This window comes from Diadema antillarum, unplaced genomic scaffold (assembly GCF_040938485.1).
Source record: "Diadema antillarum isolate AM-2024a unplaced genomic scaffold, OU_Dant_1.0 seq00000791_RagTag, whole genome shotgun sequence".
In the NCBI taxonomy this organism is placed as follows: domain Eukaryota; kingdom Metazoa; phylum Echinodermata; class Echinoidea; order Diadematoida; family Diadematidae; genus Diadema; species Diadema antillarum.
Window position 1 is genome coordinate 1,689,776 of NW_027271678.1, and position 26,926 is coordinate 1,716,701.

A 26,926-nucleotide genomic window follows, 5' to 3' on the forward strand; every position below is an offset into this window, starting at 1 on the left:
TATGATCAAATTCAACTTGTCTTCAATGGGTTAAGAGTACAAAATGTATGAAGCCCTGACACACTTTATAGACAAAGTAGAAATGTCAGAGCAATGAATGAAGGAGTCAAGTGGTCATTAATGTCTGACCTTTCAGTGATCTTTAACTGACCTTTGATCCTAGAACCTGACCCCTGGGTTGACCAACCTTGCTCAGAAGGTGACAGCCAGGAGTAAGGAGCTGACCCATGTTGCCCACGCCAACGGTCTCATCAACCACACAGAGAGTTTGAAGAGGACCACACCCATCTTGATTTCTTCCATGAAGATTTATGTCACTACACTTCAGAAAGGAGGTGAGAAGAGGCTGCTTGGCGGTGTCCAGTGTTCAGTATTTAGTGTTCAGTCTATGAGTTTGGTGTAATGTGTCCATTGGCTGGTGTCCGCTATGTTGCCCACGCCCACGGTGTCATAAACCACACGGAGAGTTTGAAGAGGACCACACCCATCCTGATATCTTCAGTGAAGATCTATGTCACCACTGTTCAGAAAGGAGGTGAGAAGAGGTTGCTTGGCCGTGTCCAGTGTTCAGTGTATGAGTTTAGTGTATTGTGTCCAATGGCTGGTGTCTATGTTGCCCACGCCAATAGTCTCATAAACCACACGGAGAGTTTGAAGATGACCACAGACACCCATCTGGATTTCATCCATGAAGATCTATGTCACTATGCTCCAGAAAGGAGGTGAGAAGACATGTTCAGTGTTCAGTGTATGAGTTTGGTGTATTGTGTCCAATGGCTGGTGTCAGCTAGCTGGTGTCTGCTGACTGTGTCAAGCTTTGCTTCTGATTGCAGTCCTCTGCAGTTTCTCTCATTTTATTGAACTGAAAATTTTTTGTGCGAGTAATTTTTCTTGCTTAGGTGTGTAAGGTGATATTTGTAGACCTTTTTGAAGGAGAAGTAATTTCAATTAGTATGTACAGGATAAACTGACAACTTGTAAACATCGACATTAAAAGTTCAGAAAAAAGTATTATGAAAAAAACATGTACTGCCTGGTTATGTATGTTTTCACAAAAGCCATTTTTGGAAAATGGAGTCATTTGTATCCTTCAGTCTTCATAATGAATAAAATGAAATGAAATAAATTGTATACCTTGTTAAAAAACGTAGATTAAGGTAATATCACCTGAATAAAGTGCTACATTCTTCTGTAAATCATTTTAAGCATCATACTTATTGATATTAAAGGACAAGTTCACCTTCATAAACATAAGGATTGAGAAAATGTAGCAATACTAGTAGAACACATTGAAAGTTTGAGGAAAATCGGACAATCCGTACAAAAGTTATGAATTTTTGAAGTTTTTGTGCAGTACCCGCTGGATGAGAAGACTACTGCAGTGTATGAATAACTTCGATGTCACATGCGTACAACAATATAAGGAAAATGTAAAGAGATTTTCACAAAATTTCATCTTTTGAAAAAAGTACACATTCCCTGCACTCGTTACCGACATATGTTATTGGTAATATTATTCTCCCTGCCCTTAGAAAGAGGCAAGTCAAGTGGTCTTTTACTATGCCAAAAAAAGTGAAAGTATGTTAAATTTTCTTTACATTTTCTTTATACTGTTGTACGCATATGACTCATAAGCTATAGTAGTCTCCTCATCCAGCGGTTCCAACACAAAAATTTGAAAAATTCATAACTTTTGCATCGATTGTCCGATTTTCCTCAAACTTTCACTGATGTGTTCTACTAATATTGCTGCATTCTCTCAATCCTTATGTTTATGAAGGTGAACTTGTCCTTTAAGCATCATACCTATTGATATTAAGCATCATTCATAGTAATGTTAAGCATAGAGGCTGTAGTTGTAGACCTATTTGTGATATTGACATAGAATCAAATTAAAGATGATTGACATATGTTTCCAGGGCGGGGACGAGAAGAGGCGCAGCAGAACCGGACTTTCATCGTCGGCCGAATGTCGCATGAGATCACGGAGATCATGCGCATTTTGAAACTAACGTCAGCGGACGAAGACGATTGGTCGATGGACGACATCCAAATCATGAAGAAGGCAGCGTTCAACATCAACAACCAGCTTCAATCGGCCAAGACTTGGCTGGGTAATCCAGAGGGAGAACCTGGTGGTTTGGGTGAGTAGACATCATATCACTCCGACTCCATTTCATTTTTATGCCTCCGCCACAAAGTGTTGCTTGCTAACCCTTACTGTATACGCTGAATATTTCGCGAGGTTGTTATTTTTGCGAATTTCACGATTCGGGTGCTATTTGTGAAATTAAAGACACGCGAAAAATAATGACTCTGATCCAGATATGAATGTGATGCATGTATACTTTTTCCGTTCAGTACAGTACTCCACGACAGTGAATTTAACCACTCGTGAAGTCGTCGGAAAGTCCTGATTTGTGAAGATTTAGACTCCCTGAAAAGTATATGGCCTATACAGTATTTTTTTTGGTTGTCTGTCCCTCTGTCTGTTATTCCATCCTTCTGTCCTTCCATCTGCAATCAATTTTGTGAACAGTGTTAAACTAAAAAACCGCTTGAGGTATCCTAATGAAACTTGTGTGGACGAAGTTTTGCCCATCAACCATGCATTGTGGTAGAGGCATACCAGTTGCCACAGCGACATTTATAGTTACTTCTTGATTTCATTGTAACATGAGGTTGAACATGTCACTCGGACTTAATTTCATTTCTACAACTTGATATTATTCGTATGTGCAGGTGAAATGTTATACTCCAACTTGATTTCATTCTTACATAGAGCTTTAACATGTCACTTTGACTTGATTTCATCCTTACAACCTGAATTTATACCTAAATATAGGTTAAACATGTCGGTTCAACTTGACTTTAGTAATACTGTTTTTGTGGTGTATGGTGTAGCTTTGTAACACTGTGTACTGAGTGGTGTAGTTTTTTAACCTACATTTGTGCTAGATATTGTAAGTTGGTAACACTGTGTACTGAATGATGTAATTTTGTAACACTGCACTGAGAGGTGTAATTTTGTAATTAACCTACCTAGATATTGTAAGTATGTAACACTGTATTCTGAATGGTGTAAGTTTATAACACTGTGTACTGAATGGTGTAAGTTATGCTGTGCACTGAATGGTGTGGTACTGAATGGTGTATGTTACACTGACTGTATACTGATTCGTGTAAGTTTGTAACACCGTGTATATGTGTTGTTCTATGGCAGGTGAGAAGGCAGTGAGAGACATCTTGAAGGATGCCAGGAGAGTGGCTGACCGCACCGAGGGGGCGGAGAGAGAACGTCTCCTAGCAACCATCAATGAGGTGGAAACCATGATGGATCAGCTCTGTGCTCTCAGGGCCAAGGGTCAGGTGAGTTCACAGGAGGTCAAAGGTCAACTCATGTGACCTTTCAGGGAGACTTTTTTTAAGTGATACTTTTGAAAGTTTTGACAGACGGCGATTTTTATAAAACAAATAATGATGAAGTAGAAATCATTATCTTAGTACTGATGTTGATGGTACTGTGAAATAAAGTAAAATGAAATTGTAATAATATCAAGAGAAAGTAAGGAATAGGCAAGTCAAAGCAATATTCACAGTCAGTACTAATGTGAGGGTGGTTATGGTACAATATACAATGACTGGTGTTAAATTAATTGCAAAGTTCATCTTGGAGAATATGATATTCATAGGAAGTGAAAGAATTGTGTGTTATTTGAGCAAGTAGCATCACTTGAACTGTAATGGTGGAATAAGTACAGTGTTTGTGAGGCATGTTTGCTTTCACTTTCGATTCATTGCATTTAAAGAGTTTTCAAGGTTTGGTTGTTTCTATAGTATCCCCTCTATTGTAGAAAATACTTTTGGAAGAGATGGATAGATAGAAAGAATAGATGAATGGATGGATAGAAAAGAGATGAAGAGACAGAGGGATAGATCACCTAGGTAGAAAGATATATAGATGGATAGATAGATGGATAAATAGATAGATAGATAGATAGAGAGATTGATATGTAAATCTAATGGAGTAAGAGAGAGAGAGAGAGAGAAAGAGATGGTGGGTCACTTCTTCACATGCCTTCTTATTTTTGTCAGTCACAACTACTTATACCATTCATTTAAAGCGATGGTATAAGTTTTAAGTAAAATATCTGATTGCTCTTTGTGTAAAAAAGATGAAAAATCTTGTTTACAATTGTACTTGTGGGTTGATAATTTAGCAACCATATACCCTACCTCCTTCAGAGTTATTTATGCTGAGGTAAACTGTATTTTTCAACCAAATGTGACCGTGCACCTCAAAACGAACATAAATTCGCACACACTGATTTTGCCTGAGGACTGAAAATAAGTGAAATGGGTCAACCTAGCCGAACTTGACTTTTTCATATTTTCTGAAAGAGCAGGTTTTCTTTTACATTATGCTAAAATTTGGTGTCATAAAACGGGCAGGAAAGTGTGTTTTTTTTAGCAGTTTATCTCGAACATTTTGGTAGAATAGTGTGATTAGGTGTGTCTTTAGAATCCCTTTTTCATTTCTGAAAAACCTTGTCCACACTCTTCACTTTCAACTGTAGTAACTTTTAAAAGGATAGTGCTACTGCTTTGAAAGTTGGCATTAATTATGGACAGAATGTGTGAATGAGGCATGCTTAATTTCAGTTTAATCCGATAATCCCTTCATTGTTGTTACTCTGGTGGTTTACTTCCTGTTTTTTGTCCCATTAATCGCACAGCCAGCACGGTTTGGTAAAGATTAAGCGCTTGAATAGACACTGTACTTCAGAGCCTCTTTTCTCAGTTCACACTTTTCCTGAGTTTGTGCATTCTTTCCAATATTTAGATAGGTTAGGAGAGTCCATTTGATTTGAGTTATACATCATTTTAAAGCTTAAAGTCTGCTCTTTCAGAATATGGTCTTACCTAAAAATTCATGTCTGGCGACTTTTTGTTTGTTTTGAGGTGCAGGGTCACAAATAGTGTTATGACAGAATAAAAAAAAATGTAAAAAAACAAAACAAAACAAAAAGAGGACTGCTTTGTTGACATGTTGGTTGGTGATGTGTGAAGCCTTGTCAGCTTCCTCATCCATATTCCTTGTGTAAACGTATTGGGATTTTAATTCCCAAAATTCTGTGTCCTAAAGTCAAATCAAACATCCCAAGTTTGTGCTTTAGGCATCACAGTCCTATTCAGTCTGCTTGTGTGTAGTGCAACATATTACACTGAATGTTTGGAGTTTTTTAGCATTTGGCAAAGCAATTAACACCAATGGGTGGTGTTGCAGTGTTATCACACTAAATGTTTGATATTTATGACAATCATGGTAATTCAGTCTATACTACATGTATTCGTATGTGGTGTTACGCTATTAATGCACTGAATGTTTCATGTTTATGAATATAAGGGCAACTTAATCTTTACCATATATGTGGTGTTACACTGCTAATGTACTGCATATTTGGTGTCTGTTACTATCAAATCAATTTAATCAACACCAAGTATGTGGTGTTATGCTGTCATTACACTGAATATTTGGTGTCTGTTACTGTTAGAGCAATATAATCAACACCAAGTATGTGGTGGTACACTGTAATTACACTGAATATTTGGTATCTGTTACTGTTAAGGGTAATATAACACCAAGTATGTGGTGGTTAATGCTGTCATTACACTGAATGTTTGGTGTTTGTGATTATCAGGGCAATTCACCAGAAGCCTTGCAGCTTGCTCGTCAGATAGCAGCCAAACTGGACTTCCTTCAGAAGCAGGTGGATGACTCGGTCAAGAGGGCAATGGTCAGTGGAGTGACCAAGACTGCCTACACCCTGGCTGGCAAAGTGGAACAGGCCCAGAAGTGGCTTCGAAACCCTACACTGAATGACATGGATGTGGGTGAGTCCACTTTGTCACAGGGAGGTTGGATGAAATAGAGAGGGAGGGACAGATTGATACTAGCTCGGAGCCAACAAGAAGGTTTTGCGATATTTTATTATCTGTGTAATCCCTCCCCACTGTAGGCAGTTGGACAATTTATCATGAAAATGGTTGTTACACAAAGTTGAGAAAAATGAGGATAGATACTTATTGCTGTAAAATCTTGTATTGTATGAGCTGATTTTTTTATTTATTTTTTTTTTTTTTGCAGTGGTCTTATTTTTATAGATTTTTTGAATGACCTTCGAGCCACAAAAATGATATTGCATGAAAACAATGATGTGTATCGAGCCATGTCAAGTCAATCTTGGATTACGTGTATGTGCAACTAGAACTATAATGGTAGGTCTAGCATGCTGCCTTGGCTGTGACATAGCAATATTTGGACATCATAGCACACTAGCGCAGTGCTTTGAATGACGAACACACTCTTTGTTTTTGTTCAGGAAATCACCTACTAAAATCAGTCAGTACTAGTATTGTCACATGTTATTCTCATTCTCATTTTATTGTATGAAATTGAAGTTACAATTAGCAGACTCTCACAACAGGGAAATTAGCATCTCACAAAAAATATCTGACACAAACTAATCACCTGGACCCCATGGAAGACCAGCTTAGCATAGCTGAGTATGAGCTATCCAGACATCTTGTCTAAAGGAAAATGAACAAACAAACAAACAAACAAACAAACAGCATTTGCCGTTTAAGTTATCACTCACAATCAGATTGCAAGGATATTGTCATAAAAAAATGATGGAAGAAGTACACTGAATTATGCTAGTGGTCATTGTTCAGAGACAAAAAGCGGTAAAAGGAAATGAAACATTTTACTAGAATTGTTTTCCCTATAAGAGGATCAGTTCATGAAATAATGTGATGATTAATTTTGATCTTATTTTCCTGTTTGATTGGCTGAAGCTAACCGGGCCATTGCGGGCATCGTGTCTCAGGGCCGTAAAGTGGCTGAAAACATGAGTGGGCCAGAGAGAGCAGAACTTCTCCAGAGGTGTGCTGAGGTGGAACAACTCGCTAAGCAGATAACAGACCTGGTGAAACGAGGCATGGTTAGTGTTTTAGTCCCACATATTTAGTATCATGAAAGGACATCTGTTCTCACAGACCTGGTGAAACGAGGCATGTTTAATCCCTTAGTCCCAATAATAATTGCATCAATATGGGGCTTTATACTGGTGTTTCTAAGCACACAAATACCAAAGCTGTGTAGGCACGGTGTGCTATGTACACTGATGTAACATTTTTGAATCATCAAAGGTTAAGTTCTTGTGTGAGTTGTTTTATTTTGCTACATAACTGTGATGACTGTATGTGGAAAGTGAATAATGTATAGTGAAGGCTTGTGAAGTCTGTCAGTCCAAGCCGGAGAAAGTTCACACTTCTCTATAACTTGATGAACTCAGTGTAGGGACATATCACCATCTAAGGTTTAAGTTATATCTTGATAGGTGTGTCCAATATCTGTCATCAACAAATCTTTCTTTTTGTCAAAATCGCAAATACACAAATAGTCTTCTGCAATTTTTTTCTAAGCTGTTTAGACCTTAAAATATATGCAACCATGATTCGGTATCACCCGCTACTTTTCCTCTTCTTAAGTGTTTTTAGGGTTTCATTTTTTGTCATCTTATTCTCGGAACACTACAAGCCTAAATGTGACGAATTTCTCTCTTTGAGTCTGGTGAAGTGTAATGCTAACCAAGCTACTTTCAAACTCATTGAAGACTAGCTCCAAGTTTACTCAGCAGGTGTCTATGGGAAACACAGCAAAATGAGCTTGTCCAAGCCACTCATCTCTCTTTTTTCATCTCTCTCACAAGGGGAACTCCCCAGAGGCTGATCGGGTTGCTAGGCTCCTTGCAGAGAAACTCCCAGCCCTCCAGAAGATGATAGAGAATGCACTGGTGAAGGAGGTGAGTGATGAGGGGTTTTCCTTTTGTACGATCTTGAGTCTGGTTACCTCTTGTGTAGTGTGTATGTGATGTATTGACACTTTGTGAATGGTGTGTTGGTCCCTGGTGTTTGGTGTATTGATTCTCTTTTGTGGTGTATATGCACTGGTCAAGGAGATGGGTGATGAGGATTTCCCTTTCATACAGTCTTGAGTCTGGTTACCTTTTGTGTATAAATTATGTGGTAATTAGACAATTTGTGTATAGTGTATTGGTCTCTGGTGTGTGTGTGTTTTTTTTTTTGTGTGTGTGGTGTATACACACTGGTCAGAAAGGTGGGTGATGAGGGGTTCCCCTTCATAACTAGTCTTCAGTCTGGTTACCTTGTGTGTAGTATGTGGTGTATTGGTACTTTGTGTATGGTATACTGGTCTCTGGTGTTTGGTGTTTGATTTTTGTGTGTGGTGTATATGTACTGGTCAAGGAAGTGGGTGATGAGGGGTTTCCCTTTATGTGGTGTGTATGTGGTGTATTGATCCTTTGTGTATGGTGTATTGGTCTTTGGTGTTTGGTGTATTGATTCCTTTTTTGTGGTGTATATGAACTGGTCAAGGAGGTGGATGATAAGGGGTTTTAGTGTGGTTACATCTTGTATAGTGTGTATGTGGTGTATTGACACTTTGTGTATAGTGTAATGTCTCTGGTGTTTGGTGTATTGATTTTTGTGTGTGGTGTCTATGCACTGGTCAAGGAAGTGGGTGATGAGGATTTCCCTTTCATGCAGTCCTGAGTCTGGTTACTTCTTGTGTAGTATGTGGTGTGTATATGGTGTATTGATACTTTGTGTGTGGTGTATGGTTTCTTGTGTGTGGTGTACACTGTATAATGTACTAATGTCTAAAACATATTATTCTCGTATTCTGTGTGACTGAACTGCATTTAATTTGGTCCAAAAATATCATCTTGATCTGTGTTTGAAGTGATGTGTGAAGAAACAGGCATAAGGAGGAAACAAAACAAGACAAAACAACAAATTTCCCAATGTTATGTTTGGAAACAGGCAGAGCGAAATCATTTTTTTTTTCATGTTTTACTTAAGTGTAAAATGATAAATCTTTTGTCAATATGCTCATTGTTCTGTAAGATATAGAATTAATAGACATGAAATTTGAACAGGCTTTTATAATGCAAGGGCATGATCTGTCATGTACGGCACTTGATTTCTTGTTCTGCCTTCTATGCATTTTGACCATGCCATCCTGTACATATGTTAACACTGTATCTACATGGTGTATTTAGGATGACATTAATGTCGTGTTAATTTTTTGTAGGTGGTTGATGCCTTCATGGATACTACCACACCAATCAAACAACTGGAGAAGGCAGCAAAAGCCCCCATTGGTAAGACAATAGTCACCTCCCCACCCCCATTGGTAAGACACACGTCACCTCCCAGCCCCCATTGGTAAGACACTAGTCACCTCCCTACCCCCATTGATAAGACACTAGTCACCTCCCCACCCCCATTGGTAAGACACTAGTCACCTCCCAGCCCCCATTGGTAAGACACCAGTCACCTCCCCACCCCCATTGGTAAGACACCAGTCACCTCCCTACCCCTATTGGTAAGACACTAGTCACCTCCCAGCCCCCATTGGTAAGACACTAGTCACCTCCCCACCCCCATTGGTAAGACACACGTCACCTCCCAGCCCCCATTGGTAAGACACCAGTCACCTCCCCACCCCCATTGGTAAGACACCAGTCACCTCCCTACCCCTATTGGTAAGACACCAGTCACCTCCCCACCCCCATTGGTAAGACACTAGTCACCTCCCCACCCCCATTGGTAAGACACACGTCACCTCCCAGCCCCCATTGGTAAGACACTAGTCACCTCCCAGCCCCCATTGGTAGGACACCAGTCACCTCCCCACCCCCATTGGTAAGACACCAGTCACCTTCCCACCCCCATTGGTAAGACACCAGTCACCTCCCTACCCCCATTGGTAAGACACCAGTCACCTCCTAGCCCCCATTGGTAAGACACTAGTCACCTCCCTACCCCCATTGGTAAGACACCAGTCACCTCCCCACCCCCATTGGTAAGACACCAGTCACCTCCCCACCCCCATTGGTAAGACACTAGTCACCTCCCTACCCCCATTGGTAAGACACTAGTCACCTCCCCACCCCCGTTGGTAAGACACTAGTCACCTCCCCACCCCCATCGGTAAGACACTAGTCACCTCCCTACCCCCATGGGTAAGACACTAGTCACCTCCCCACCCCCATTGGTAAGACACTAGTCACCTCCCAGCCCCCATTGGTAAGACACTAGTCACCTCCCCACCACCATTGGTAAGACACTAGTCACCTCCCAGCCCCCATTGATAAGACACTAGTCACCTCCCTACCCCCATTGGTAAGACACTAGTCACCTCCCTACCCCCATTGGTAAGACACTAGTCACCTCCCAGCCCCCACTGGTAAGACACTAGTCACCTCCCCACCACCATTGGTAAGACACTAGTCACCTCCCCACCCCCATTGGTAAGACACTAGTCACCTCCCCACCCCCATTGGTAAGACACTAGTCACCTCCCCACCCCCATTGGAAAGACACTAGTCACCTCCCTACCCCCATTGGTAAGACACTAGTCACCTCCCCACCCCCATTGGTAAGACACTAGTCACCTCCCAGCCCCCATTGGTAAGACACTAGTCACCTCCCCACCACCATTGGTAAGACACTAGTCACCTCCCAGCGCCCATTGATAAGACACTAGTCACCTCCCTACCCCCATTGGTAAGACACTAGTCACCTCCCAACCCCCATTGGTAAGACACTAGTCACCTCCCAGCCCCCATTGGTAAGACACTAGTCACCTCCCCACCACCATTGGTAAGACACTAGTCACCTCCCCACCCCCATTGGTAAGACACTAGTCACCTCCCTACCCCCATTGGTAAGACACTAGTTACCTCCCTACCCCCATTGGTAAGACACCAGTCACCTCCCTACCCCCATTGGTAAGACACTAGTCACCTCCCTACCCCCATTGGTAAGACACCAGTCACCTCCCAGCCCCCATTGGTAAGACACACGCCACCTCCCCACCCCCATTGGTAAGACACACGTCACCTCCCTACCCCCATTGGTAAGACACTAGTCACCTCCCAGCCCCCATTGGTAAGACACTAGTCACCTCCCCACCACCATTGGTAAGACACTAGTCACCTCCCAGCCCCCATTGATAAGACACTAGTCACCTCCCTACCCCCATTGGTAAGACACTAGTCACCTCCCAACCCCCATTGGTAAGACACTAGTCACCTCCCAGCCCCCATTGGTAAGACACTAGTCACCTCCCCACCACCATTGGTAAGACACTAGTCACCTCCCCACCCCCATTGGTAAGACACTAGTCACCTCCCTACCCCCATTGGTAAGACACTAGTTACCTCCCTACCCCCATTGGTAAGACACCAGTCACCTCCCTACCCCCATTGGTAAGACACTAGTCACCTCCCTACCCCCATTGGTAAGACACCAGTCACCTCCCAGCCCCCATTGGTAAGACACACGCCACCTCCCCACCCCCATTGGTAAGACACACGTCACCTCCCTACCCCCATTGGTAAGACACTAGTCACCTCCCAGCCCCCATTGGTAAGACACTAGTCACCTCCCCACCACCATTGGTAAGACACTAGTCACCTCCCTACCCCCATTGGTAAGACACCAGTCACCTCCCTACCCCCATTGGTAAGACACCAGTCACCTCCCCACCCCCATTGGTAAGACACTAGTCACCTCCCTACCCCCATTGGTAAGACACTAGTCACCTCCCCACCCCCATTGGTAAGACACTAGTCACCTCCCCACCCCCATTGGTAAGACACTAGTCACCTCCCTACCCCCATTGGTAAGACACTAGTCACCTCCCTACCCCCATTGGTAAGACACTAGTCACCTCCCCACCACCATTGGTAAGACACTAGTCACCTCCCAGCCCCCATTGGTAAGACACTAGTCACCTCCCTACCCCCATTGGTAAGACACTAGTCACCTCCCTACCCCCATTGGTAAGACACTAGTCACCTCCCAGCCCCCATTGGTAAGACACTAGTCACCTCCGCACCACCATTGGTAAGACACTAGTCACCTCCCAGCCCCCATTGGTAAGACACTAGTCACCTCCCTACCCCCATTGGTAAGACACTAGTCACCTCCGTACCCCCATTGGTAAGACACTAGTCACCTCCCAGCCCCCATTGGTAAGACACTAGTCACCTCCCCACCACCATTGGTAAGACACTAGTCACCTCCCTACCCCCATTGGTAAGACACCAGTCACCTCCCTACCCCCATTGGTAAGACACCAGTCACCTCCCCACCCCCATTGGTAAGACACTAGTCACCTCCCTACCCCCATTGGTAAGACACTAGTCACCTCCCTACCCCCATTGGTAAGACACTAGTCACCTCCCCACCACCATTGGTAAGACACTAGTCACCTCCCAGCCCCCATTGGTAAGACACTAGTCACCTCCCTACCCCCATTGGTAAGACACTAGTCACCTCCCTACCCCCATTGGTAAGACACTAGTCACCTCCCAGCCCCCATTGGTAAGACACTAGTCACCTCCGCACCACCATTGGTAAGACACTAGTCACCTCCCAGCCCCCATTGGTAAGACACTAGTCACCTCCCTACCCCCATTGGTAAGACACTAGTCACCTCCGTACCCCCATTGGTAAGACACTAGTCACCTCCCAGCCCCCATTGGTAAGACACTAGTCACCTCCCCACCCCCATTGGTAAGACACTAGTCACCTCCCAGCCCCCATTGGTAAGACACTAGTCACCTCCGCACCACCATTGGTAAGACACTAGTCACCTCCCAGCCCCTATTGGTAAGACACTAGTCACCTCCCTACCCCCATTGGTAAGACACTAGTCACCTCCGTACCCCCATTGGTAAGACACTAGTCACCTCCCAGCCCCCATTGGTAAGACACTAGTCACCTCCCCACCACCATTGGTAAGACACTAGTCACCTCCCCACCCCCATTGGTAAGACACTAGTCACCTCCCTACCCCCATTGGTAAGACACTAGTCACCTCCCTACCCCCATTGGTAAGATACCAGTCACCTCCCTACCCCCATTGGTAAGACACTAGTCACCTCCCTACCCCCATTGGTAAGACACTAGTCACCTCCCAGCCCCCATTGGTAAGACACACGTCACCTCCCTACCGCCATTGGTAAGACACTAGTCACCTCCCTACCCCCATTGGTAAGACACCAGTCACCTCCCTACCCCCATTGGTAAGACACTAGTCACCTCCCTACCCCCATTGGTAAGACACTAGTCACCTCCCTACCCCCATTGGTAAGACACCAGTCACCTCCCTACCCCCATTGGTAAGACACTAGTCACCTCCCTACCCCCATTGGTAAGACACTAGTCACCTCCCTACCCCCATTGGTAAGACACTAGTCACCTCCCAACCCCCATTGGTAAGACACTAGTCACCTCCCCACCCCATTGGTAAGACACCAGTCATCTCCCCACCCCCATTGGTAAAACCCTAGTCACCTCCCAAAAGCAAAACAACAGAAGATGTAAAGTATATTATATCCCTCATGTAAAGCTTCTTGCCATAGGATTGTACAGAGCACGAACATGGTGTAGTTTTACTAGCTAGCTACGAGCAGCTGGATGCGGTGCAATTGGTTACTAGCCAGCGGGATATAGCACTTTTGGGAATCCACGATCTGCACCCAATCGTGATCGTGCGATCGATATCGACATTTCTCACTTAAGAATGTACGCAGTGCGCGTAGTAGCGATACTTTTGAGCGACAGTCCTGTGCGTGGCTTGTAGCTAGTGCTAGCAGCGCTTTGGAATTGCGCGACGGCATATATACAGAAATCTGTGGTGCGATGGCGTGTGTGTGTGTGTATTCGTTAGTGTGATCAATGCAGTTCAGCTCATTATTGACAAAGTGACTGCGCTTCAAGTAACGGAGGAATGATTGCAGCAGAAGGACACCATATCAGATCAGGTACGAATTAGGAATAAACTAAAAGCGATTTTGAAGATGATGTGGGTAACCAAGCCACTTTAGACCTACTTCTAACGTAGTCCTGGACCTCCTCGATCTTTCGGAGTTTTACACGCTGTAGTGTAGCTCGTACGTGTAGGAACCAACGGTGTCGTTCGCTACGCGCTGCACGCACTGCTGCTGCACTGCCACTGCTACGGCCTAACGTTAGATTTAACGTCAGGAAACCTGCACATTTTTCCAAAAGGGAACCATCATCACTCTAGTAAAATGCTCGAGAGGGATGTAACTGCTTTCTTTCGGGCCATGGTAAAACTATTTGACCTCGGTGATTTCTCAACAGTGCCATGTCCCTCGACTTCGTCTCGGGACATAGCACTGTTGAGAAATCACCTCGGTGCAAATAGTTTTACCATCTCCCTGTGCAGCAGTCGATATTTGTATACTAGCATTCAACACGTTATCAAATTGAACATCAGTGTATGATTGACCATATTGATGGCATTTGTTAACATACAGATATACTTCAGCCTTCTATAACATTTGACCTTCAAGTGACCTTGCATTGTCCTCGGATTCTTTAATGAACTTATGAATGCTTAATGAGTGCAAACCAGGTCTATCTGTAGATATTTCCCACTTGGTAGAGTCTTTAAATAAGCAAATTTTAGTATAATGGCAAGATGAAAAAAACAAAAACAAAACAAACAAACAATGAGAAGTAGTGCAACATTGTATAATATCACCAATTATAAATAGTATGTGCTGCTACATTCACGTTGTACACATAGTTTGATACATAGATGGAGGAAGTGAGCATAAACTGAAGTCAAAGGTCAAATGTTTGACTTCCTGTAGATGTTCCAGACCGGGAGCCAACCTATACCTCTAGGGCTACCATCTTCCTGAGACACGCTAATACCATCACTGATACGGCCAAGGCTGTGGCAGCGGCTGGTAACAGCAATGACAGGCAGCTAGTGGAGGAACTCAATGGCAGGGCACAGGAAGTGAGGGACCTGGCACCTCAGGTGGTGGCTGCTGGGAAGGTTCTTCTTCTCAATCCTGGAGAACAGGTAGGAGCACAGTGTATTAGTGTGAATGATTCTTGGTTGACCATTACAAACTGCTTCATATGAAATGACCCTTAGTTGACCTTTGCACTCTGTTTCATTTGAAATGATCCTTGGGTGACCTTTACACACTTTCATATGAAATGACCCTTTGTTGACCTTTGCCGTATGATTTGAAATAACCCTTGGATGACCTCAATCCTGGAGAACAGGTAGGAGCACACTACCTGTTTGATTTAAAATGATGCTTGGCTGACCTTTGCAAAGTGTTTCATTTGAAATGACCCCCTATTGACCTTTGCACTCTGATTTAAAATGACCTATGGCTGACCGTTGAACTCTATAATATGAAATGACTCATAGTTGAACTTTGCACTCTTTAATTTCAAGTGACTCTTGGTTAAAGAAGTGTTGCAAACTAGCTATAAAGCTTGACTTTGAGCATTATGTGTTATCATCTGACTTATAATGTATGTTAAAAGTGGATCCATGTTGATCCCCTTTTATCTCCATCAAACAGTGTAGGTGGGACTTCAGGATCTAAGGGATGTCTGTGTGGGGCCTTTTGACCCAAAAGCATAGGGACGCTGTAAATTGGAGAGGCTGGCTCGACTCATATACAGTATATTTGGGAATCCAAATAACGAATCTGTATAGCTGCATATGCAGCACATACACAGCACGACAGGAATATGCAATGGTCCAAACAGAATACACACCGCTCACCGATCATGTGCATGAATTGTAATTACACCCCTTTCCCTTTGCACATGAAAGGGTGAATGTTTTTGAAATCTGCTTTGAGAAGGTTTTTGGTGTGTGTTTGTTGTAAGGGTACCCCTTGATCTTTCCTGTGGTATTATTGCCGGAGATGAAAAATTTTGTTCGCTGGACGTTGTCAGAAGAAGGTCTGTTCAAACAGGGCTGTGGTCATTAGTCTCCTAACCTGTCCTCTTTGTGTGTGTGTGTGTGAACAGATGGCCGACTCTCACTTTGCTGAGCTCAAGAAGGAATACATGGGCAAGGTGGAAGGCTTGACCGACCTGGTTGACCAGGCTACGGACACTGTCCAGTTTGTGAAGGCTTCAGGTGAGAGCTAGTTAGCTGTCTGTTATCTAGTTTGGGTTATGGTTAAGATTAAAATCAATCCAAACCCTTACCTAGTTACCTAGTTAGGGGTCATGCTTCACTTTCTTCTTCCGTTTGCCTTTTTCGTAACATAAAATGTTTGTTGCTGTAATCGTCACACAGATTTTCTATTCTGCTACTATTCTCTGTGATTAAGATCCTATGCTAGTGCAACAGTATTGTCATGTATCTTTATGAGCACCAAGTGATTAAGAAGGAACTAACCCAGGCTAGATCCTTTTTCACTTGTTTTTCATGATAATACAGATCAAGCTTATGAGCATTTTCATGGAAAAGAAGAGCAAAATATAAAACTTTAACCACACTCTCTCCTCAAAACAACAAAAAGGTCACTTCATTATGTTTTGATTATAATGTTTAAGTTGTCCATCATGGATACAGGATTTTGATTATTTCTGTGACTTTTCAGCATGACATGGAGTCTGCTGGTTGGTTTCTTAAAATCCAACAATCTGGTGCACACATCTGGTGGAATATTGTAATCTTTTGTACAATTTTGCAGATACAAATTCTATAAAAAATCCTTATCATATGGAAAAGTAAGAATATAAAGTTTATTTCTTTCTTTGCCTGTTGTTGAGTGAAGCATGACTTACATACACTTGTACGTAAAGTCTGATAACTTCAGAGGGATGTCATGTGACACATGGTGATACCACCTGATAGTTACTCTGTAATGTCACATGACACTAATGACAGTATGTGTGGTAACCTGACACATATATATATGACAACCTGTGCTGTCACCTGACATCAACATATATTGTCACATGACAGAAATAACAACATGTCTGGCCACCTGAAGCTACTGACAACATGTTGTGGTCACCTGACCTTTCTGACGATATGTGTGGTCACCTGACACATATATACACATCAACATATATTGTCACCTGACAGTCATGACAACATGTGGTCACCTGACCTTTCTGACACCATGTGTGGTCACCTGACACTAATATGTAGCCATGTTGTCACCTGATAGAGGAGGCTATCAAGCGAGACAGTGAAGCCGTGTCTGCTGGCATCCAGCAACAAAACCCAAACGTCATCATTGAGAAGGCCTCAAACATCGCCAGGCGGGCCAAACGGGTCGCTGACGTAGCATCAAAAGAAGCAGCCAACTCGGAGGACCCAGAGTTTGTTGCCAAGGTTACTGCAGCTGCTGAGCAGCTGTCAAATGGTGAGTCAAAGGTCATAAGTCAAAGGTCTCTCAGTCACAGATAACAAGCAGATACAGTCTATGTTTTAAGAGTGACCGTACGGATGAGATCCCCCAATGAAAGTATGGAAGAAGTTCAAACTCTTTTTCATGATGCCATAGTTATCTACCTTATGAACTCAAGATGTAGAATCTGTGGTTCACCTTGTGTATAGACCTTAAAAGGTTTGGCAGAGAAAATAAGGAAGAGGTTTTAAAAGTAATGAAAACCAGAAAGAGATATTTAAGAAAGAAAGAAATTAAGTGGAGGGAAGGAGAAGAGTTAGAAGTAGAGGTAGTTAGTAAAGATTTGAAGTATCATTTTCTTGAAGAGTCCTTTTAAACCTGTTGAGGATGAGTACCGAGTATACTCGGGCAAGCTTCTATGGGAAATGTGTGTTGTAGCAAAATCAAACCATCCTCAACGGGTTAGAAAGGGGTGTAGTGAAAGAGAGAAAGTGTACAGAAAGATGTTATTATGTTTTGACAGGTTGACTGTCAAGTCTTCTAGAGTGAAGTGGAGGAAGTGTGAGGAAGATTAACCCGTTGAGGACGAGTCCCGAGTATGCTCAGGCAAGCGTCTATGGGAAATGCGTGTTGTAGCAAAGTCAAACCGTCCTCAATGGGTTAAAAAAAGTTAGTGGGTGCATTGGAAGGGGAAAGTGGCTGTTTGGTGGTGGTGTGTAATGGAAGCGGTGGAGGCCACTGTGGCGCTGTTCTCTTGGTGATGTTGTGTGCATGACACCATGAAGAAAGGAACAACAGCAGAGCCACACCCAACATCACCAAGAAAACACCAACACCTCGTAGCTCACCGCTTTCAACACACCCTGACACCCTGATGACCTGTATTGACCCTTGACCTTATTTCAGACATATCGCCCACGGTGACGGCGGCTAAATCACTAGCAATGAACCCAGGCCACAAGCCCGCTGAAGCTGATTGGATGGCTGCCAATACCAAGGTAAGACCACTCCCACTTTTCTCTTTTTCACATCATCACCATGGTTACTCATCTCCAATGATATTCATGGCTTCCTTAATCATTTTGTTCTTCTTTTTCTTTTAAAATTTGTACTCAGTATCACAGGAAATTAAAATGAAATTGTATACTCTGTAATAACATGCATCTTTGTTTATAATTCAAAATTTTCTGTATCTTGTGATAACTACATGTATAATGCATAGGCCTATTATCTTTGTTCATGAGAAAATTCCTTTGTTTTGTAATTTGGTTGACAGGTTGTATTCAGATGTGTTTTGTTTTCAATGACTTCTCTTTTTTATGCTCCCCCCACGTTACATTTCATGAAATGTTATGGATGTAGCACTGTAAGTTTTAAGATGGGTTTACTGAGTTAAAATGGCGGCCTCCAGGCAGGCACATTATATTTTGGTCTAACCGAGTCTCTCCTCTATCTAGTTGGTGAAGTCTGTGGCTGCCGTCCGTCTTCCTCTCACCGTGGAGATCCCATCGGAACAAGATTTCCCTCCGCCGCCCCCACTCCCCCCTCTGGGAGCAATGGAACAGCCCACTGCGCCTCAGGTTGTCTTATGCTCATATGCAAATTACATGCAAATGAGTCCTAAAGTTTTGTCCAATCGCAAACTAACAATGGTCACACTCTTTTTCCCCCCAGCTCCATTTAGCAGCAGACAAAAGGCTAAAGCATTCAAAAACATACTTTGTAGCCATGTGCAAATATATGTGTGTATGTGTAGCTTTCGTGTTCATTCCTTGTAAATAAACACTACATTGTATGTTGTCCCCATATTTTTTCCCCATTTTGTCAGCATGCTTCTGGATTCATTACGCGAGTGAAAACCAGAATGTGACTTCATGTAGCAGTAATGTCTCTAAGTAGGTGCATTCACACATGTGGTGAAATACCGTGGCATTTCATGCTGTATTTAGTAATGTGAACGCAAATACATTGCAAAATGCTCTGTAAATTACATCATAAAATATCACATGGTACATGTACATATCAAATCGAATTCAGGGTGGTAATTCAAACTTTGCGCAAAATCCGCATTCGAGATTTGAGTGTGAATCGGGCCATAAAATACCGCCCACTGTACAGCACAGTATTTCTCCCATGACCTAACGCACTTCATGTCTTCTCTACATAGGAGATATGTTTATCCAAAGTGCTTACCTTGGAGAGGTGTGCACTTGAGTCAGAAATACAATGGTAGTTTATGAATGTGAATTGTACCAACTTAAATACTGCAGCATTTGCGGTTATTTCACCAACAAATTACTGTGGAATTTAGAACGGCTGTAGTGTGAATGCACCTTGTGTTGTGTGTGTGATCTAACAAGGTCCTTTCCTTCTCCCCAAATAGTGACCCACTTCAGATTCATCACAGATCCCTGGCTGTCCTGATGAATATTCACATCAAACCAGCCAATCAGCTAACAGCATGCAAATGAGTATGTAAATATCCTGCTCATTGTATAGACACCAGCAATCACTTAGAATTAGTCCATCAGAGAAGTTTGTGTATGACGTCAGAGAATTTAGTTTTATATCTGTTATAGAGTGCCGAAGTGATTATATCTCGTTCTCTTGTAATAGCTATATCTTTTTTGTAGCTTGGTTGAAAACTGTGATTCATTACCACACATGTAAAGATTAACCCATTTGGGATGAGCCGATTTTGCTGCAATACTTATTTCTCATAAACACCTGCCTAAGTATACCGGTAGTCTTCAACAGGTGGAAGATACTATTGTAGCTCTCTGCCTTGATACAAACTTGGTGGTATATCTCCCACAATTCTGGGGAAACATTGTTATCATGATGGAGACCTAAAGAACTTCTGAAACTTGAATTATCAAACTTCAATATATCAGGGTATCATTATAGTTGTTATATAAACTTTGGGCTGACACTTCACACCCCTGAGTCGATGAGAAATCAATGTCTTGATTGTGGGGGCACTGTGGCATAGTGGATTAGACTGTCAACTCCCGATCAAAGGACCCGAGTTCGAATCCCGCCCAGTGCTTACGTCCTTGGACAAGATGTTTTTACCCACCATGTCCCTCTTTACCCAGGTGTATAAATGAGTACCTATCATCGCTAGGGTAATAATAATATCAGGGCCCTCTGGTAGAGCAGTGGCAACTGAAGAGGCTACTCTGGGTAAATAAGACCTTATTTTTTATTATCATTAATATTGTTATCATTATCATTTAGTCGAAATAGTCAAAAACCTTATGAGAGAAAAACTGGGTACTAGTAACCATAGTAGGTGTGGCAGATGTGAAAAAAAAGAAGTTCTCACTGATCAGCTGGTGCATGTAAGCAGTATTGACGGCTAAACTTGACTTAAAGGGGAAGGCTAGTAACTGATCAGTGGGAATCAGTGGAAATGCTTGGAGATGATTGTTCCAATCCTTATGGGATTCATTCAAGAGTTCATTGTATATCTATTGTTGTGTGAAAATGATTTGCTTCAGAATGGTCTCATATTCAAGTAATGTGCAGTTTAATGCTTCCAGGTTAGCGTCCCTGGTCAGTGACGGAGCATTAATCTGCACATTACTTGAATATGAGACTGTTCTGAAGCAAATCATTTTCACACAACAATAGATATACAATAAACTCTTGAATGAATCCCATGAGGATTGGAACAATCATCTCCCAGCATTTCCACTGATTCCCACTGATCAGTTACTAGCCTTCCCCTTTAAGGGGTGTTGCAAGAAAACTGAGTTACAATTGATTGCAATTTTCATCCAAGGCCCCCTAAATAGACTCTTGAGGACAAAACACGTCACATTTCACCACAGCACCTATTGGCAATCACAGTCACTCAGAATCCACGAGTCCTGCATGCATCACACCCAATGGGTTTGTTCAGAGGATTTAGCATGAGCTGCACTTCCGGTTCAAAGGATTTTTTTCCTGTAGATAATGCCTTCTTGCATGAACTTCACATATCCCCTTCTTGCACAAACTTGAGATAAGTCCTTCTTGCACAAACTTCACAAACATTGTTTAGTCGGTTTTGCACAGACTTTGCACAATCAAAACGTCCCCGTGTTGACTCACCTGACGTTAGCCTGTTGTAAGATCCATGTTACACTAATGCCTGCTGATTTGACATTGTATTAAAAGCCAAGTGTTACTATTTCACTTTTTTTTCAAGGAAAGTTATGATATTAAGCTCATGATATATTTGATAGTCTTGACAGATTGATACTTTATCTTTTATTCTCTTCAAGTTTATAGAGAAGACAGAAGTGAGTGTGTTTACATGACCTCTGCTAGTGTATTTCTTTTTCTATAAGGATTTAGATTGTATCAGAAATGCTTCTCATTCACATTATTTAGAAATATTTCTTGATGGTGTATGTTCTACACCATCATAAAAGACAAGGTTGTCATTGAAATTGTCTGTCCTAAATTACATTCACATGATGCTGATGCATATATTTCTAAAGTTATAGAATTGTAACATCTTAGGAGTAATATGCTTTCTGTTGATAGTTAGATGTATTACAAGGCTTATTTACTTTGTTGATTTCTTGCTTTACCTAATTACACGCTAGCAATTAAAATAAGGCAAATCCTTGTGAGCTTGCTTTAGAATTTAAATTGTTCATTTTATTAGCCATGGGTAATATCTTTCGCCATTTCATAGCAAAGGATAATCAGTATTCACCTTGTATGAAATTCTTTCCATATATTGTAGAAAGTAGCTGGTAAGTAAACCTACTTTATGTGAGAGATGTACTGACATTATTCTGTCCATAGAGGGCGCTATACCACGATCCACTTCAAGTCTCATCAGATTTCACCACAGAGAGTGCAGCGCCTCTTCCTCCTCCCCCTCCTCCAAGCTCCGCCTACTCCAAACAGGCCACACCTCCTACACAGGTTCAACTCATTTCCCTCTTTCTGTGGTTCATCCATTGAGCATTCTAGGTTTACTTTAGTCACTCAGGAAACTTAGATTCACCTTTCATGGCTATAGTTCCTAGATGAAGTCTTGCCATGCCATGTTGAAATTGAATAGAATAAAATTGATTCGAAATGAAAAGGGTAGAATCAGACAAAACTTTGTATTCTGGGATCGTGATTATTTTGACCAAAATCCTGACTCCCCCTCATCCCTAATTGTCACAACCACACCCCTCTTCCTTCTTATCTGTAAAACCCTATCCTAACTCACCCAACCGACACTGACCTGTCAGATAACTCTGCCTACTGCTCTTACTTTTCATTCTTCCTCACCTCTGATTGGTCCTGTAACCATGACAACTACAATAAAAATCAGTATTTTGATATGTCCTACGTTAGACCACAAATGAATGCTCAGTCCTATAATACGGATGTCCTGGAACCAACTTCCCTAAAAGATGGTAAGATAGCAAGTCTTGCTAGAATATTCACTCCTCATAGCAACAGCCAATCATTAAGCAGGATTCTTGTCGTTACCGTGGCACTTGCCATTGCAGCAAGAGTTGTTACCATGGCAACTATTTTGTGAAATATGACCCAGGTACCCTTTGGGCACCATCATCTTTTCGCATTGAAATATTGAGCTACTATCTGGAATGCTAATGTTTTTCATGATGGATACCACATGTAAGGTGACTCTAGATAACTCTGGTGATTTTACTTAAATTGAGAAAAGAAATGACAAATATTCAAGAAAAAAGTGGCTCTTCGTCACTGCTCTAGTATTCAACTCTCTTAAATCCATTCCTCTGTGATCACATGATGGCGGGGGTAGATAGCGACTGCTGAGTGAAATGAAAAACGTAAGGCCTCTAATAATTCTTTCAGAGACGTACCATACAGACAATGAGATGCTAATTTCATTGTGGGATTCACACACATTGCCATCTCATTGTATGTGAACTCTGATTTAAAAGGCAGCAAGTTGAAATTAAAAGTGACCACAGCCTGATTTAATGCGGTGATTGTAAGCCCTTTAAGTTTGCCCTATAGATATTATGTTCAAATTCATGTAATTCTTCCATTGAGGTGTTTTCATTGCAACTAATTGACAAATTGCCCTACATCGACATAAATAAGCACTGAATTGATCAGTGTTTTAGTAGTAAACACTGATCAATTCAGTGCTTATTTACGTCGATGTAGAGCCATTTGTCAATCAGTTGCAAAGTCATTATCTACTTTTAATTGTTTCAAGAAACACTGCATACTACTTTTAGTTTCTATGGTTTACAGTCTGTCATATTCCCCTTAATCACACCTTTCTTTGTATCCTATTGTTTGTATTGTCGTCTTGTATCAGTTCTGTGTTATGTTGTATCAAGTATGTCTTGTCTTGTATCAATATTGTCTTGTCTAACCTGTCATGTTTCTGTGTTTTTTCTTTGTGACAGACACAATCTTCCCATCACCCACAACCTTCTCACTCTCAGGCTTCCTCACCTCATCACCCTGACCTTTCACCTTTCACCCCTCCTGACCCTCAACCATCTTCACTTCCTGTTGACAATCCTATCCCAGCATGCAACCCGGCACACTTTGTTTCTACTTCCTCACTCAATCTGACCCCTTCACCTCACGCTGACCCTGCAACGACCTCCTCATCTCCTGGTGACCCCTCCATGACCTCTTTTAACCCCAATGTCGCCATAGAAACAGGGAGTGAGAATGAGGTGATCATGTAATATGAAATTTAACCTCAAGCTTCATGCTTTGTATCAAATAGTATCACGAAAAGTAAGAAGAAAGGAAATTCTAGTAAGAGTGGTATAACACTGGCCATCTTTGGAGGACAGAAATGAAAGGTACTGATCCAAGTATTTATTATTAATGTTTAGATTATAACAGAAGAGGTTAACTTGTCACTCAATGTGTATGACAGTCAGACGTTGTAAGGGAATCATAGAACAAACCACATTTCAGCATAAATCATTTATACAATCACAGATCTCTTCAATAAGCTACTACACTCTAGTTTCTGTTTTATTGCCACAAATTTTGGCTTCACTTAAAAATACAATTTATTTTTGTTGACAATCTTGTTTTTTATGGACAAATGGCTTGTATTTCATGCCAAAAGCAATTCTGCTGTAGATTCACACTACATACAGTCTTGAGTAAAGACTAATGCATGACCTTTGTCACTGACCTGACAAATGTCTTTAATGTCAAACTGACCGGGATAGGAGCACAACCCAAACTTTTTCTTCTTTCTCTTCAGAATGTCTTCTTCTTCGTGATATGTTTCTTTCTCTCTGGTTCCATCATACCTGTCTGTAGATGCTTTTTTTTTAAAGGTCTTCTGTCTTCTTGCTTTATTGTATTACTTCTTCTATTTCAATAAATTCATATTTCCTCTAGTAAACTCTTTTTCATATTTTCAGCAAGAGAATTTGATAAGAAGTACTTAGTTACAAAACTCACACTAAGATATCAAAATGGCTGCCAATATATCTGAAAGCTCTGAGTTCCTACTTATCTCTTTCTCTCTCCCTCTCTGTATCTCACTATATATATATATATATATATATATATATATATATATATATATATATATATATATATATATATTGTAGTTGTCCGCGTATTGGCAGTACTAGAAATAGCAATAATAAAGTCACAACATAGGAATGCAGGGAATGCATTAATAGCCAATCTTGATTTAATGAATAATCCGAATTTTCGAGGAACCTTCTTCTTCTTCGCACTGTCATCCCTGAAGAAGAGGAAGGTTCCTTGAAAATTCGGATTATTCATTAAATCAAGATTGGCTATTAATGCATTCCCTGCATTCCTATGTTGTGACTTTATTACTGCTATATTATATATATATATATATATATACTGTATACGCCATATATTTCGCGAGTCTAAATTTTCGCGGATCGGGAATTCCCCACAACTTCGCGAGTGGTTAAATTCACGATCATGGAGTTGCGTACTTCACGGAGTAGAATACACGCGTACTTCACATTTACATCAGGAACAGAGTCAATATTTTCGCGTGTCTTTAATTTCGCGAATAGCACCCGACTCGCGAAATTCGCGAAAATAAAAACCTCGCAAAATATTCGGCGTATACAGTATATATATATATATATATATATATATATATATATATATATATCTTCCTATTTCTCTCTTCCTCCCCATGATGTGTGAAGTGATCTACCCTCAAGATTTTTTTTTTTTTTTTTTTTTTGCTTCTCTCTTCAAGCAATCTGAGTATTTTTATCAGCCCTTCAGGATTTATCACTGGATCAAATGTTACCTCATAGCTGACAAAGATCTTTTTGTTCTAATATTTCATTTCGATTCAATTCATCTATTTTCCATCTATTCAAGAATAAAGGAAAAAAAATGATTCAAAATGTAGAAAGTACAATGAAAAACAGAGTGTAAGATATCTTTGATGATTTTTGATAGAATCATCAGCTTTGTTTGAGATGAGCAGAAAGAAAGAAAGAGAAAGAGAGAGAGAGAAAGAGAGAACGACTTGTAAAGGAAAAAGCTTTCATTTATTTTTGGTTGGTTTTCCACATGTTTTGCTGGATTCACCTTTCACATGCCTCTTTTAACCCATTAAAATTTGCTGTGTGTAATACTGTCGTAGGTGTGAGTTTGTGTCACTTTAAACTGATTGATGACAGTGTAGGAAGAAGATGTGGCTAGGTAATGAGACAAAGAATATGTGGAGTAAGAGGTATTACTATTAAGGCCACTTGGTAGGCAACACCCCCAGGACACACCCTTAGGCCACACCCTTAGGCCACACCCTTAGACCACACCCAGGCCAGACCAAGGTCTGAGGGATGTATATGTCTCCTGGTTCAATCCACCAAGATTGACTCTTTTTCCCTCACCCACACTTCCTCTCTCCCCATCAGCCTCGTGGTACGTCCCGTAATCTTCAGGTTGGCCCAGGATCCTCACCCAAAAGGATGCCCTCTAGTGGCAGCCACCAGCCAGCATCTCGCGGCCAGGGTCCTTCGTTTGACTTGCCGGAAGAGGTGTCATCTTCAATCCAAGATTTCTCTTTCATGTTACTTACTGCCGTTTGCATCCAAATGTCTTTAATTTGATTTCTGCACACTAACCCCACAGTCATCAACAGAGGACCAGCAGTGCACCAATGGCAGCGCTCCTTTCATTTAGCACTTTACTCTAATCATGTGAGAAAGCATCTGATTGGCTGCTGACTCCTGTGAGTGTTGTGGATAATAATTCTGTATATTTCATTGTGGAGTGAATCACAGTCATATGTAAATGGCTGAATGTTTTATGTGAACCTCTGACTGTGTCATGTGATCTGTCATGTGATTGATCAGCTGACTGTAGGCTGACTGTCTCTCAGTGCTTGCTTGCTCTCTTGTGAAGTTTATTATTTCAGAACATGTATTGTGTGTTTGTTGTTTGTTGTGAGCTAAAGTCAAACTTGTGATAAAAAGAGAAAATGTGAAAGATGTCACGTAGTCAGCATCATTTTGTGTTGTGTGTTACAATGTGTCTCTCATCCTATTGGATGTTTGTGGTTTGTGGCATTCAACAATTCTTTGAGGATGAATAAGTTGAAAGATGAAGGATTAAGATTTTAAAGTAAG

The 26,926-nt window shown here is 41.6% G+C and overlaps 1 protein-coding gene across 3 annotated transcripts in view; it reads left to right on the forward strand.

The window, feature by feature from the left end:
• LOC139739221 (vinculin-like) overlaps nucleotides 1–26,926 on the forward strand; it is a 78,894-nt gene that overhangs the window by 30,188 nt on the left and 21,780 nt on the right. For 2 of the 3 annotated variants that reach the window (XM_071649839.1, XM_071649838.1), the window contains exons 5-15: nucleotides 164–335; nucleotides 1,920–2,144; nucleotides 3,224–3,369; nucleotides 5,703–5,895; nucleotides 6,859–7,004; nucleotides 7,776–7,868; nucleotides 9,179–9,248; nucleotides 14,784–15,001; nucleotides 15,976–16,087; nucleotides 17,133–17,330; nucleotides 18,222–18,313. In XM_071649839.1, the coding sequence (XP_071505940.1) occupies nucleotides 164–335; nucleotides 1,920–2,144; nucleotides 3,224–3,369; nucleotides 5,703–5,895; nucleotides 6,859–7,004; nucleotides 7,776–7,868; nucleotides 9,179–9,248; nucleotides 14,784–15,001; nucleotides 15,976–16,087; nucleotides 17,133–17,330; nucleotides 18,222–18,313 (1,665 nt within the window). Of the gene's footprint in view, nucleotides 1–163; nucleotides 336–1,919; nucleotides 2,145–3,223; nucleotides 3,370–5,702; nucleotides 5,896–6,858; nucleotides 7,005–7,775; nucleotides 7,869–9,178; nucleotides 9,249–14,783; nucleotides 15,002–15,975; nucleotides 16,088–17,132; nucleotides 17,331–18,221; nucleotides 18,314–18,772; nucleotides 18,896–22,118; nucleotides 22,242–26,212; nucleotides 26,336–26,926 lie in introns of all 3 variants that reach the window. The other variant, XM_071649840.1, reaches the window with a different exon arrangement.